The sequence below is a fragment of the Ochotona curzoniae genome, unplaced genomic scaffold (genome assembly GCF_017591425.1).
Source record: "Ochotona curzoniae isolate NIBS_2020 unplaced genomic scaffold, NIBS_Ocur_1.0 scaffold_4763, whole genome shotgun sequence".
Classification (NCBI taxonomy): Eukaryota; Metazoa; Chordata; class Mammalia; order Lagomorpha; family Ochotonidae; genus Ochotona; species Ochotona curzoniae.
The window spans coordinates 5,059,655-5,074,135 of record NW_024467123.1 but is presented as its reverse complement, the minus strand read 5'-3'; the positions used below and the strand labels follow the sequence as shown (position 1 = coordinate 5,074,135).

At 49.7% G+C, this 14,481-nt stretch overlaps 1 protein-coding gene across 1 annotated transcript in view; it reads right to left on the bottom strand.

Moving 5' to 3' along the window:
* Positions 1-14,481, bottom strand: part of GRID1 (glutamate ionotropic receptor delta type subunit 1) — a 650,606-nt gene that overhangs the window by 458,853 nt on the left and 177,272 nt on the right. Inside the window, exon 4 of the mRNA XM_040970332.1 lies at positions 3,730-3,935. Coding sequence (XP_040826266.1) covers positions 3,730-3,935 — 206 coding nt within the window. The remainder of the gene's footprint in view (positions 1-3,729; positions 3,936-14,481) is intronic.

Here is a 14,481-nt window from a genome sequence, read left to right as displayed (position 1 = left end):
CAAAATAGATGGGCAGGGAGAGGAAGAAACAGAGGTGAAAAAAAAAAAGGAAAGAAGGAGACCTACATACATCCAGAGACAGAGACCCAGGGAAGAGGAAGGAAAGGTGAAAGGACAGCATCCTGGAGCCTCCACAATGCCCACACACAGAACAATGTCAGACCCAGAACAGCGGAGCAAGACTGCTCTACTGGCTAGTGGGAAGGCCCAACAAGACTGCAGCCACTGTGAATGACCACAACCTTCAATGTGTGGCTGATATCAGGGAGGAGGCACCGTCATACACTTGCATTCAGTAGTTGATATCGTTCCAGATCCATAGGAGCCACCCAGTTTGCATTTGTTGGGCAATGACTGGATGAACAGATGATAGACAGATGACAAACATGTGGATGGATGGATGGATGACGGATGATAGATGGATGAATAGATGGATTTGGATAGATGGACAAATGATGCACATGATGGATGGATGGATGGACAAATGGTCAGATGGTGAGCAGATAACACACTGATGAATAAATGGAAGGAGCTGAGAAGAACCCAGACTGTGGTGTGGAGATCTTCCTATTAAACCTGGCCTAGAGAAGAATAAGAACCTAAAGGTATAAAATCTGTAAGCTATTAACCTCTAAATCCCTGAAAAGGACTTCAAGAACAAATCAATCCTAAAGTTCAGGTTCCCCACCCCAACTACAGTGTTGATCCTCCTGACTTCACAGCCTCACCTCTACCGACTGCCTGCCCTGCACAAGCACTGCTGCAACCTGATGACACCCAAGTCCCTGAACATGTTGAGGCGCTCCAGACCTCCGTGGCCAACCCATCCAGACGTCTAGACTAGGACAAGTCTATCCCTATAGACCTAGTCCCAGAGTCTCCTCATTCAGGACATCCTGCTGCACTCAGCCATTATGGCCCCTTGCAAAGCAGGTCAATGGTGTCATGTGCTACTGCCACCAGGCCAAGAACAACCCTTAACAAACAGGCTTACTATCCAGAGAAGCAGTTCCTAATGCATCACCCTTCCATCCAGATGGGTCACAGGCTGCCACATTTGTGTCAAATACCAATGACAGGAAAGCACCAGCCTTAGCAACAGATTCACGTTCTGTAAAACATAAGATTCCAGGAGGCCTACTTTCCTCTCTCCATCCTATTGGGTAAGAGTCATGAGTGAAGAAGGGGGGAGGGGGGAATTTATAGCTGAGAAGGCCACACCTCCCACACTGACAGCAGAACATCTAATCTACCCCACCCCTACCTCCCCAATCAGATGTGACACTGACTAGACATCGACGGCAGTGGGGCTGAGGCCATTACCTCTCCATAACAGCATTCTAAGTTTCAGAAAATTCAGGGCATGGCTGGCAGGGGACTGCCCTTGTGAACATCACCTGTCCTTGTCAGAACAAACGGAAAGTTGGGTCCATCTGCTCCACAAACCCAAAGCATTGCCTCCAGGCAGCGACAAAGGCTCTGTGCAGGGTTAGCACTCCTGAGAGTCTCTTGGGGGACCTGCTGGGCTAGCCAACTGGACAGATTGTGTTCACCTCCAGGGTCCGGGTTCCATAACCCACCATGCTTCACAGAAGCACTAAAATTCCACAAGCGTAAGCATCCAAACCTCTGCCAGACCCTGGCCAGAGGCAGTTGACCCACATTCTCCCTCACGAAACCAGCATGTAATTGTCACAGCGTGGAGACAGGAGTTCTGGGTTGGGCAGAAGCTGGACATGTATCTTGTTCCATCTCTTAGTAGTTACTGGCATGATTAAGCAAGTCATTCAGTGTCAGTCTTTGCTTTCTTCACTGGTAATGTGTGAGGATGAATGAATGCATTCAAAGTACCAGGCCCACAGTGGGCACTCAGAAACAAGTGCTCCCCTCAAGCCCCACCTGGGACCGGAGGCCAAGACTCTGGTATTACAGAAGCTAAAGGCAAAAGCAGGCACAGTTGCCCCCATGCCTGTAGTCCAAATGCCATCTTTGCCCTAACTCTCCTGTCACCACTTCCAGGGCCTTGTCACTCTTGCCTGGCACTCAGAGTGGCCCCTGTGGAAATCCCCAAACACTCAAGAATGCAAGGTTCAGCAAACACAGCATGGGGGCTTGAAAAAGGCAACCTGCCAAAGCTACACAGCAATCCCAACATCACAGGAACTTGAATGATCAACTACATGAAAGTAAGATCTTGAGGCTAGTCTTGGCCTTGTGTTCCATCCTTGCAGGGCCTAGAACAAAAAAGAACTGGATTCATCCAGAAGGGAAACACACCAACATGGACAGAAACAGGAGCAGATGCTTCTAGACAATCTGAGGACCGCATCATCTATCACCACTGCCTTTACTTCCATGCCTTCCTTACACAATAGGAAAATGAGGCTGGGAGGTAAAGCCAACAGCCCAAGGTCACACTGTGAAAGAGGGAGCTGGAATTTGACCCTAAATCTGTTTAACTCCAAAGCCAATACTATTTCCACTCCAAGGCTCTACAGCAGAATGGTGGCTGAGAAAAGAGGATGGGAAGGAAGGAGGCAGGTGGTCCAGCGCCAGAGATACAAGGTAGGGGACATTCCAAGAAACACTGGACGCATGCAAGCTGTTAACCCCAAGCCACCCATTACTGGGCCGGAACTGCTCCAGACAGGAAAACATTCTGGTGCAAATGCCACCAGTCGATAGGCCCATTCAGCCCAGCTGACCACTAGTGTGACCCGGGCCTCATTAGCCATGCACGCCAGGGCTGCCCGCCAATAGCATCCAAATTAAACATTTTGAGTTTTCAGTCCTCAAGCAGTAGACTTCGTGCTGGTTTCCTGATGCATGAGGCAGCATTCTGAGTAATACTTGATTAGAGGGAAAAGGCAGAACAAGCAAGCAAATGACATCAGCTGGAATCGGCAGTGTTCTGCTTTTGTTTTCAAGTCACTTCCAATCAGAGAGAGGACCAGCAAGGTGACTGGGGCTGTACAGAGAAACTGCACAGGGCACCCAACTGCCCTGTGACCTGTTCAGTTCAATCCTGCTCCCAGATGTGCCACTTCCCAAGAGGCCCCATCCAACATCCGCTCCTCACCTCTCTGCCATTAGACCACTAAGGCCAGTGCCCAGTAGCCAGTCCATTTGGGCCTGGATCCTTCTCACTTTTCTCAGATGAATGGATTGGATTTTTTGGCACTAAACCAGCAAGCCCTAACTCCATCAGAAGGTCCAAACCTCTGCTAAAATGTGTTTTTAGAGGAGACACATACTGTTTAGCCCAAGCACCGAAGAAGTAAGCCAGCACAAGGCTCCAATGAGTGATATGCAGAAGGTACCACATCAAGATGCCAACGAATGCCAGGGTAACCACACCCACCCTGCAGAGGCTGCACACTTTGTTCCTAGAGACTAAACCACTGTCAACAAACAAAAGGGAGAAGCAAAGGGAATGCAACAGCCTTAGGGTTGCCTCCAAAATTCTGGCAAGAGGCTTGCAAGCAGGCACCTCACCAGCTTTTCAGAACCCAAGCAGAGCTTCAGCCACCTGTTGCAGGCCAATTGGGAGCCAACATATGCTGTGCACTTTGCTCCACATGGTGGTGTACTATGGGGCTCCACACCACAGATCCTCACATGATCTCCAGCCACATACAAGCTGAGCAGAGCCACCCTCATGGCCCTGGGCCTGAGACTCCTGCAATTGCAGGCTTTGCCACCACCACCACCATCACCACCACGACCTACCTCGTTGATGAAGGAGTGGGCACCCTGTGGACTAAGCAGCAGGATGGCGCGGCGCAGCGTGTCCCGGTAGCGGTTCAGCTCCTCTGTCTTCATGGTAGTGAAGAGGCTGCTGAACACGTGGCTGACATTCTTGTCCACCTTCTGCAAGGACACATCAAGGCCCAGCCGTGAGGCCTGATCCAGGAAGCTCTGGAGCCCACGAATATCTGAGGGAGGAAGAGGAGGAGAAGGAAATAGTGCTGATATAAGACCCTGCAGGCCAGGCAATATTCCCCCACCCAGGCAGACCCTGACCAGCAAAAAAAAAGCTGCAGTCTTTGGGTCTAGGGGTATCTGGCTCTGTCCTCAGATCCCTCCAGTTCCCTGTGCACACCTAGCTGTGGCTTCTTGTGCATCAATGGCAAGCAGAAATCGTTGGCCACGCCAACCAGAGCTGACCCAGGACATCTCATCTCTAGTCCTTCCCTGCCCTCAACCTGTGTTGGAACAGCCTGTGTCATATGCCCCAGTCTGAGGCTCAGATTTTTGCTTTGAGGACCTGGTATCTCTGGATGCAGTATCCTTCCCCTTGCCTGTGCCAGTGGGTAACTCGCACAAGTCCAGTTGAAAGCTCACAGCCTGCTTGGTTCAGGGGTGAGCAGACACCCCAAAGCTGTCCTCTAAACTCCACCCAAGAGACAGACCCTGTTGGAATACACGACCCAGGAAGGTGTTCCCCAGAAGGAGCCTGGAGTCCAGAAGAATCTCTTGCTGGAACTGAGGGTAACAGGTTTTTCTTTGTAACAAGACCAGCATCTCAACAGCAGCCCTACACCATGTGGCTTGCCACAGAGAACAAGCACTTCGCCCAAGCAAGGCCAGTGGAGCTGAGCGTGGGATATCCCTAATGACACCACTCAGGCTTATTGAAAAAAAAAATACTTATTTTTATTGGAAAAACAGATTTACAAAAAGAAGGAGAGACAGAGAAATATTCCATCCACTGGTTCACTCCCCATAGGACCACAGGCACCAGATCTGAGCCAATCCAAAGCCAAGAGTTTCTTCCAGGTTTCCCACATGGGTACAGGGCCCCAAGGACTTGGAACACCATCCCCCACTGTTTTCCCATTATTAACATGGAGCTTGATAAGAAGTGGAGTAGCCAGAACTCTGTCTGGCATCCATTTAGAATGCCAGCACTACAGCGGGCTATACCCACTATGCCACAACACTGGCCCCTAGAGAAAATGTTGAATGTTCTCAACATAAAGTAATACTGAATGAGGTGAGGGACTTGTCCCCCGATTTGATTATTTTACAGTGTATCAAGACAATACAATGTACCCCATTAAAACTTTAGTTATTATGTGTTGGTTCACAAATTAGAAAGAAGGAATTCATTCACTCACAGAGCTGCAGCATCCCATGCAGGCTGGTGGAGACTCTGTGGCTGCTCTGGACCCCCAGGGCACTGCAGGTGGGGCCCATGTGCTGGGGCAGGTGTCAGGTGTTGCATGCTCTTTGTTTAGCTTGTCTGTGTACAGGAAGCCTGGTCCAGGCCCAGGGGCTTGGGGAGGAGGACACTTTTCTGCTCCCTGGCACACTCTTCTGTCTGACTCAGTGGACAGAGATCTTGGGTTCCTCCCAACCAGTATATCTGGGCCATAGCAGTGCCTGTACCAAGAGCCAGGCTGAGGCCATGGCTGGACTGGAGCACAAGTGCTCCAGCTTCAATCTCGGCCACATAGTTATATACTTTTCATATACTTTTCATATACTTCGCCCTCCCCACACACCATCAGGAATTGACTCCCTGGGCCTCCAAGGGGCAGGTGGTTCCCCTAGAAACCAAGTTCCTCAGATCATCACGAAAATGGCAGTAAGCAAGTTACATCCCAGATCTGTAGCTGAGCAGCCAAGGCTCCAAGGAGAAGAATCTGAGAGCCAAAGGAGCATTGGAACCCACGGCAGGTGCCAGCTCCTAGTCCAGGGCTTCCCTTGCTCGGGGGAGCAGAAGTGCAGAGCATGGCTGCCATCACCTCCCCTACCCAGGCCATCATGGCCATGGCCCTCTGCTCTCCTCCCTGCAGCTGCACTTGATTGTCAGTGGTGGGTTGACCTGCCCAGTTCTGGCCATGATAGGCATCTGGGAAGTGAACCATAAGATGGCAGATCTCACTTTGTCTGTCTGTGTCTCTCAGTCTTTCAAATAAAATAAAAGGTTTTTTTTTTAATTTTAAATTAGAAATAAAGGAAAATATCTCTTTAATATTAGTCAACTGATCTGTTGGCCTTGCTATACTCTGATAATAAAACGCATAAGCACACTCACATTTTGTGCAACACTATTCACAACATTCAAGGGCCAGCTTGGTGATATGGTGGGTTAAGGCACCTCCTGCAATGCTGACATCCCATATGGGCGCCAATTCAAGTCCCAGCTGCTCCACTTCCCATCCAGATCCCTAACACACCTGGGAAAGCAGCAGAAGATGGCCTATGTTGCTTGGGCCCATGCCACACATGTGAGAGACCCAGGTGGAATTCCTGTTTCTTGGCTTCAGCCTGTCCCAGCTCAAGCCGTTGAAAGCCATTTGGGTAGTGAAGCAGTGGATGAAAGACATTACTTTGTCTTTCCCTGTCATTGGCCATCTCTTATTTCATGCAAATAAGTAAATCTTTAAAAAAAATAAAAGATACAGAATCAATCTAGGTATCCATCAATGGCGGAACAGATAAAGAAAACGTGGTAGATACATTCAATGCTATGCTCAGCTTTTAAAAAGAAGTAAATTCTGACATGTGCAGTAACACAAATGGACCTTGGAGGACATTAAGTAAAACAGGCCAGACATAGACAAACACTGCAAGAAATACCTGTGTATCAGTTGTGCCTACAAATACAGTGTTTTGTCAAACCTTGTGTTAAACAAATTGATAAGAATTGTAGACTATCATAGTTTTAATGATTTTTGTGACTATTTGTTTGAAAGGGAGACTTACAGGGAATGGGAGGCAGAGAGAGATCTTTCATCTGTTGGATTATCTCTAAATGGCCACAATGGCCAGGACTGGGTCAGACCAAAGCCAGGAGTCTGTAGTGCCCTCTGGGTTTCCCATGTCAGTACAGGGCCCAAGCATTGGAGATGCTCCACTGCTTTCCCAGGCTCATTAAAAAGGCACTGGCTAAGAAGGGAACAAACCAGGCCCAGCATGATGGCCTAATGGCTAAATTCTTCACCTTGCACACGCCAAGATCCAATATGGGCGCCAGTTTGTATCCCGGAAGCCCCACGTCCCTTCCAGATCCCTGCTTGTGCCCCTGGAAAGCAGCCAAGGACAGCCCAAAATCTTAGGACCCTTGTACCCATGTGGGAGACCTGGAAAAAGCTCCTGGCTCCTGGCTTCGGATTGGCTCAGCTCTGGTCATTGTGGCCACTTGAGGAGTAAATCAGCAGATGGAAGATCTTCCACTCTGTATCTCCTCCTCTCATATATCTGACTTTCTAACAAAAATAAATCTTAAAAAAGAAGAAGAAGAATAGAGGCAACCAGGGCTCGAACCAGTGCCCACAGAAATGCTCAATCTGCTGCATCTTTGTGACTGTTTCAAAGTTTACTTCATAGGATGAAGTTGAACATCTTTTCATGTAATTAATGTTTCTAGCCTTTACCTGTTTTGCTACTCAGCTACGGTCTTACTTTTTATTTGTTGAACTCCTTATTTAGTGGACCATTAAGCCACTGACTATAATATAAACACCAAATATTTTATCTCTAAAATATCAAATAAAATAGTTTTAAAAAGAAATAATGACATGGCAGTTATTAGGGGCTGGGAGCTGGGTGGGTTGTAGAGATGTTGATTAAATGCATAAAACTTCAGTTAGAGGGTAAGAATAAGACGAATCATCTACTGTACAAATGTGATTACAGCTGATAACAATGCACTGTGTATTTTAAAATGGCTCGGAGGAGTAGATTTTAAGTGTTCTGAACATACACACGCACACACATGGTCATGACCTCAAAGTCACAATGTCACAGATGTTATTAAATAGTTCGGCTTAAGCCATTCCACAATATACATCTAGTTTAAAATCTGCCATTCATTACAAATGAAACTTTGATGCATTGGGGGAAAAAAAAAGCCAAACACCCTCCTCTGTAATGACTTGGGATGCAGATCTTAGGGAAATGCAGAAGTGGCCACGCCACCCTTCCCCAACCAGGGGTGGGAACACAGAAGGAACTCAGGTGAGGGCTGAAAACCTCTCACTCCCCAAGTGATCCTGCACACGTCTGCCCTTTGCAGACTTGTTCATTTGCCAAGCAGCGCTCAAGGCCTTCTCTGAGGAATCTGGTGAGCCTGGAGAGCAGGGGCAGGGGACAGCTGGTACAGCGGTGGGCGGGAGGCTGCCGGCTCCCCTTCCAGCCTCTCATCAGCACCGGGAACGCCCCCCGGCGAGAGCTCCCACTGGAGCAAATCAGCTCTCTTGTTCCAGAGGCTCATCATGGAGGGAGGTGCTAGTACACAATCCCGGGACACAATAGAGGGCTAAAAGGGTCAGCTCTCTCTTCTGGGATCACAGAGTGGCTGCCGAAGCAGGCCTAGCATCCAAAGCAACTCGCCCTCAGAGAGCCAGCAGCAGCCAGCCAGGCACCTTCTTCTGGAACATGCTTCAGCACCACGCACCAAGGCCACAGGAGGGCAGATCAGAGGGAGGTATGCTTCCGTTTCCGTAGTGTGTTCACACACACACACACACACACACACACACGCACACAGGGATGACAGGGCGGTCCCAATGTAAGCCCTACCCACACCCCCCACCAGGACTCTGGCAATGCAGGACAGCACGGGTTAGAACACTGTCCCACTGCTCACCAGCCTCCATTCTTTTCTGAATAAAAATGCAAAAGTACAACAAAATACAAGGGGAAGAAACATTTTTAAATAATCAGGCTGGAAGATGGAGATTAAAAACAATTTAAAATAAACGTCTACTCCGGCACTTTGGAAAAAACACACCACGCTGCATTAAGTGCTTTGAATTAAGTAAATTACACCAAGTAAGTAATTTGCATAATGATCAAGATTTGCATTTTACACATGTTATGATGAAAATGGGTTTATAAAATAATTCTTCACCAACTTCTGTTCCAATTTGGGTTCCAGTATTTGGATAAAATTCAGCAGTGTGTATCTGCTACTGTCTTCATGTTCAAATATCAGGCTTCTCCGGTACTGTTTTTTTCTTCCCCAATCTGGCAGGTCCCTTATTCCCACTGCAATAAATAGTCCCTTTGATTTGCAAATCCCTTCCGCGGAGTATGTGAGATCACCTTTTCAAAGAATCCATAATACGCTCATGACTAGCCGAATTTTCACAAATAAGGTCTGACGTCCCCATCAATTTTCACTTACGAGGTAGATACCAATGTTAGCAACTCTTCCTCCGTGACTGGTCGGCAAGGATGGTCTTTGAGATCCTGCAGCTTTGGAGGCTGTCTTCTCCAGAGGAGGAATCAGCATGGCATTTCTCAAAAAGTCTCTATGACACGCCCAGGTTCCTGAGGGTTTGTGGGATGAGGCCTCCTCTGAGCACGCCCACTGTAGGCTGCCATTCAGCCATTAATCCCACTGCCCTTCAGTCCTCTGAAGCTTCCCAGGACCCTGCAGGCTTAGGGAGCCAGGGCTCTCCTATCCCCTTGCTGCCGGATGCTCGCACACCTGACTTAATCTCTTCCACACAGCCTGTGAAAGCCCACTGCTCGGATGAGAAAACTGAGGGCCAGAGAGAAGATGAGTGCCTCCACCACCAAGAGACAGAGGAACCACTCACACAATGTGTCGCCGGCAGCAGTTCTGTCTGCTCTCCCAGACTTTCATCTAATGTTAAGATCCCCATGCCAATCAAGGGAAGCAACGAGCGTCTAATCCCAGCAGCCACGTCTGGATTTTCAAACACTCCCAAAGCCAAGGTCTGTGTAGCCAGATGACCTCGCTGTACAGCAACTCTAAAGCAACGTCGGAAAAATCATGACTGCACCCGCTCTGGTCCACACCTGCTTCTCCCCTAGCATTTCCCTATGCTGGAGCCCCGTCCCAGAGGGTATTAGGAATTGGCACTCAATGTGATGGGTCTGGTGTCCTTAGAGAAGATGAAAGCTCGGCATCTTCAACTGTCCACCTCTGAAGAAAAGCCAAACACATATGACCCGGGAAGAGGGATCCTGGGCACTCACCTTGGATTGAGCACCAGAATTGGAGCAGCTCAGGTGTCAGGTACTGTTAGTTAAAGCCACCCTCAGGACACTGCACAGACTGAGCAAGGTATGACCTTGAGTCAGGCACTGTGCTAAACAGTTTGCACCTACTCTCACATTTAATTCTTCACGAATGCAATCAAGTCCCAGCCAAGCTCAGGCAGCCAGTGGAAGGCAGGACAGATGCTCACACCCAGGGCGTCCACCCTAGTGTCATGCCCACATTCTGCAGCAGGTCAGAGGTCCCTGGGATGGGGTGGGAAGCAGGCAGGTGCACACACACAACCATGTACAGAAGCCAAGAGAAAGTACGTGGCTGCCGCACCTCACCCGAGCCAGGCACCTAGAGGATGTCTAGGTTATACCCATTTTACCGGCAAGTCCCTGGCTCAGCACAGAGCTGGGATGCAGGCACACAACGTTCCAGAGACAGGCTGCATGGCACCCTGACCAAGTGCAAGTGCTGGATCCAGATTTGAAGAACGGTGAGCGAATGCAAATGTGACACATGCCATTACCACCTGTTAATTTGCAATCAGTATTAACAACAGACGTTACATGGTGAAATGTGGTGTCTTCATTAGTTCTATAAATCTTCACTCTGAAAAACAGCACATGCTGGGCCCGGCAGCGTGGCCTAGCGGCTAAAGTCCTCACCTTGAACCCGTCGGGATCCCATATGGAAGCCAGTTCTAGTCCCGGCAGCTCCACTTCCCGCCCAGCTCCCTGTTTGTGGCCTGGGAAAGCAGGTGAGGATGGCCCAAAGCCTTGGGACCCTGCACCCGCATGGGAGACCTGGAAGAGGTTCCTCCCCAGCTTCAGATGGGCGCAGCACCAGCCATTGCAGTCACTTGGGGAGTGAACCATTGGACAGAAGATCTTCCTCTCTGCCTCTCCTTCTCTCTATATATCTGACTTTGCAATAAAAATAGATAAATCTTTATTTAAAAAAATAGCACATGCTAAGAGAGAGAGAGAGAAAGAAAGAAAACACAGTAGTCCTGGGCCAACACTGTGGCACAGTTAGTTAAGCTACCATCTACAGTGCTCCCATATGGGCACCGGTTCAAGTCCCACCTGCTCTACTTCCAATCCAGCTCTGCACCTGGGACAGCAATGGAAAATGGTCTCAGTGTCTAGGCCCTTGCCACCAACATGGGAGAACCAGATGGAGTTCTAGACTTCTGACTGCTGCTTGGCCCAGCCCAAGCAATTTTGACCATGTGAGGGGTGAACCAGCAGATGGAAGATCTGTGTGCATGTGTATTTGTGTGTGTCTATGTGTAATCCTGCTTTTCCAATAAACAAATAAATCATACACACACACACACACACACTTGCAATAGTACCACCTGGACTGACTTGGCTGCAACATCAGAACATTGGGCTGGGTGCCACCCCTGCTGATCTGCCAGGGCCCTGCCATGGGGCTGTCACCTCCCCATGCAGCAGGCTCTCCTGAGCTCCCAGCTATATGCTGGGGGCTCTGTATACTCCCTGTACCTAAACCCTCCCTAGGACAGGGCTACTGGACTAGCCCCAACCACCTTCCTCCCTCATGCTTGTCCTAGCCCGTCTCTGGCCCGCAACAAGGCCATTCCCTATGGTGAATGCCAGAGAAATGGATCAGGCACTGGTTCCACTGCCAAGCAGCTCCATACCTCACAGACAGCTGTAAGCACAGAAGGCATGCTAGAAACAGAGGGCCATGCCAGGGAAGGAGCTGCTGCCCCAAGTAGTTCTGAGAGAGGATGGCGCAGCAGAGGGGCCCTGGAGCCCACAGCCCGCAGAGGCATTTGCTGCATGTACAACAGTGGGAGGGAAGCACCCCTAACCCAAGGGACAGCAGGGCCAAAGGTCACAGCAGGGCCAAAGTCCAACACAGCACCACAATTGGTGCTTCGTGGGGAGCAGGTGCAGAGCCTGCTGTGTACCCCTGGGAAGATGGCTCTCCTGTGGCATTTCTGGGTGTCAGTGGTGCAACGATGGCCTACCAGTCACTTGACATTAGGACCTGTGACCCCAAGCACTGCAACCCATGATGAATTAAAAGAAAGGATATCTGGCAGCCAGTTCCAGCTGTGCAGCTGGTGAGCCCTGGAACCCACTCTGGGCCTCAGGGCCCTGCATGGCAGGGCTGTGTCGGGCCTGACACAGGTCCTTTCTTGGCAGGGCCATGGTGCCCAGGTAGAAAGAGAACCTGGCCTCTGAGCCTGACCCATGAAAATGGGCTGGGCCACTCGCTCTGGCATACCCTTAAAAGAATCTGCACCTCAGTTGTTACCTCTGTTAAATGGGCAGAGAGACAGCAGCAGCAAATGGAATCATGGTAGGAAGAACCTGAAGAGGGAGCTCAGGGCACAGGACAGGCCCATGAAAACAGGCCTCCCTCTCCAGTGCCATCCCCACCCCTCAGTCCCCTGCCTTTCTCACCAGCCCTGGCACAGGCGGCTCTGTCTTCACAGCTTTCCACTGACCACATAAGTGTCCTTAACTTAGACATGTCATTTGCATAGTGACTCTTTGATATTTACTCAGCTTTCATTTGTTTCCTTTGGAGCCTGTCTTGGAAGAGGCCATTCCAGGCCAAGCTGTGGCACCCTGGGCCCACAAGGATGCTGCCCTGCACCATCAGCCTCTCCAATTAGTCCTGGCCTCTGCAGGAAGCCCCCACCCTACCCAAACTCAAGGGCATCATGAAGGCTCCCACTGGCCAAGGTCAAATGAGTGCCAGGCTGGGTGGCTTCACCGTTGGTAGAGAGGCAAAACAACAGCAGGGCCAGGCAGAATTCTTTCTTCTCTGGAAGAATGGTGAGCACTAGGAAGGAACAAGAGCAGAAGCCCCCTGCTCGGCACATGCCAGCAAAGGGGCTGGAGGTGGCGATCCCTCAATGTATTGCCTCAGTCTCCCTGTTGCTGCAGAAAGAGCTGCTGGGGTGGGGAGGTGGGGAGGTGGGGAAGGTTGTGTGGCAGAGGCGGAACAAGAAGCACCCCTGGCTGCAGAGAAGGAAAGTGAGCAGGATGCAGAGCAATGGCGGACTAAGTTACACCTGCCAGGGCCAGGGAAAGGAGAGAGGGAACGGAGGACTCAGCCTGGAAGAACCCCATGCTGGATGTGAAGCCAGACAACTGTACTTAGCCTTGCCCCACCCCCCCACACACACACACTTCCACAGGTTCACACGCTCACCTGCTCTCATTCACACACAGTGTGCTCAAGGCCAGCCTGGGCCACCTCTGAGAGCAGACCGTTCAATTGTGAGGAGTTTTGCAAGCCAGTTATTAAACCCAGACACTGTGAATTAAATTATCTCAACCTGTAATTCAATAAATTATATTACAAACAAAGCTGATCAAGATGCTAGTCTCATCACTTCCTACTTCTCTGGCTACATTCTACTGCCATCCATGCCCTTGAGGGAATCATATCTATGGCTTGGATACAAAATGTAAAGTACATGTTCTGTCTTCCCCCAATCCCATATCCAGCAATACCACATCACTCAAAGGTAGCCACAACAATAGGGTTCACATCATAGCAATGGGCAAATGCTACAGATCAGGACTGCGTGCTTTCCTGGGACAATGGCTGTGAAATACTCACGCGTGTCACTGTTCACAAAACACACACACATCCACACCTGTTATGACCACATGAGTCATCCCATCTAGGTGGACTGTTCCCAGAACCCCCCATCAGTTATCAGTGTCCACATATGCTCAAGGCCCTATCTGATGTCTACGTGGGGCTGCATACATCCCCCACTAGAATTCAAATCCTTTCCAGATCACACACAAAGCCTCATGCCACATCATCCCTCTGCAGAGAATCATTTCACTGTATTGTCCGGGGATTCATGGCAAAAAAACAAGTCTGCACATGTCCAGTACAGAGGCAACCATTCTCCCAAATGTTTCTTCCTCCTGCGGCTTGAATCTTCAGCTCTAGAAGCCGTAGACATGGAGGGATAATTGCTGGTCCATGTGTGCACACACATGTTGACACACTCACACCAGCTCTCAATTCACACATGGGCACAATGCATGCACATTCATTCTGACTCACTCACATACACACATCAGCACACCAGCTCACACATGGGCACACATATGCACACCCATGTTAATATGCACACCAGTGAGTACTTAGCTCACACATGGGTATACACACATGCACATACATGCTGACACACTGACACCATCACTCCACTCACACTTGGTCACACACACATGAGCATCCATGCTGACACACTCATGCTGACACACCAGCACACACATGGACACACTTGGATGCAAACCCATGTTAACACATTCATGTACACAGGCACTCAGCTTAAACATACACACATATGCACACTCATGCTGACACACACAGACACTCAGCTCACACGTGGGCACACACATGCACACCCATGCCAGCATACACACAGGTACTCAGCTCACACATGGACACACACTTATGCAAACCCATGCTAACACAGCTTACACATAGGCATACAT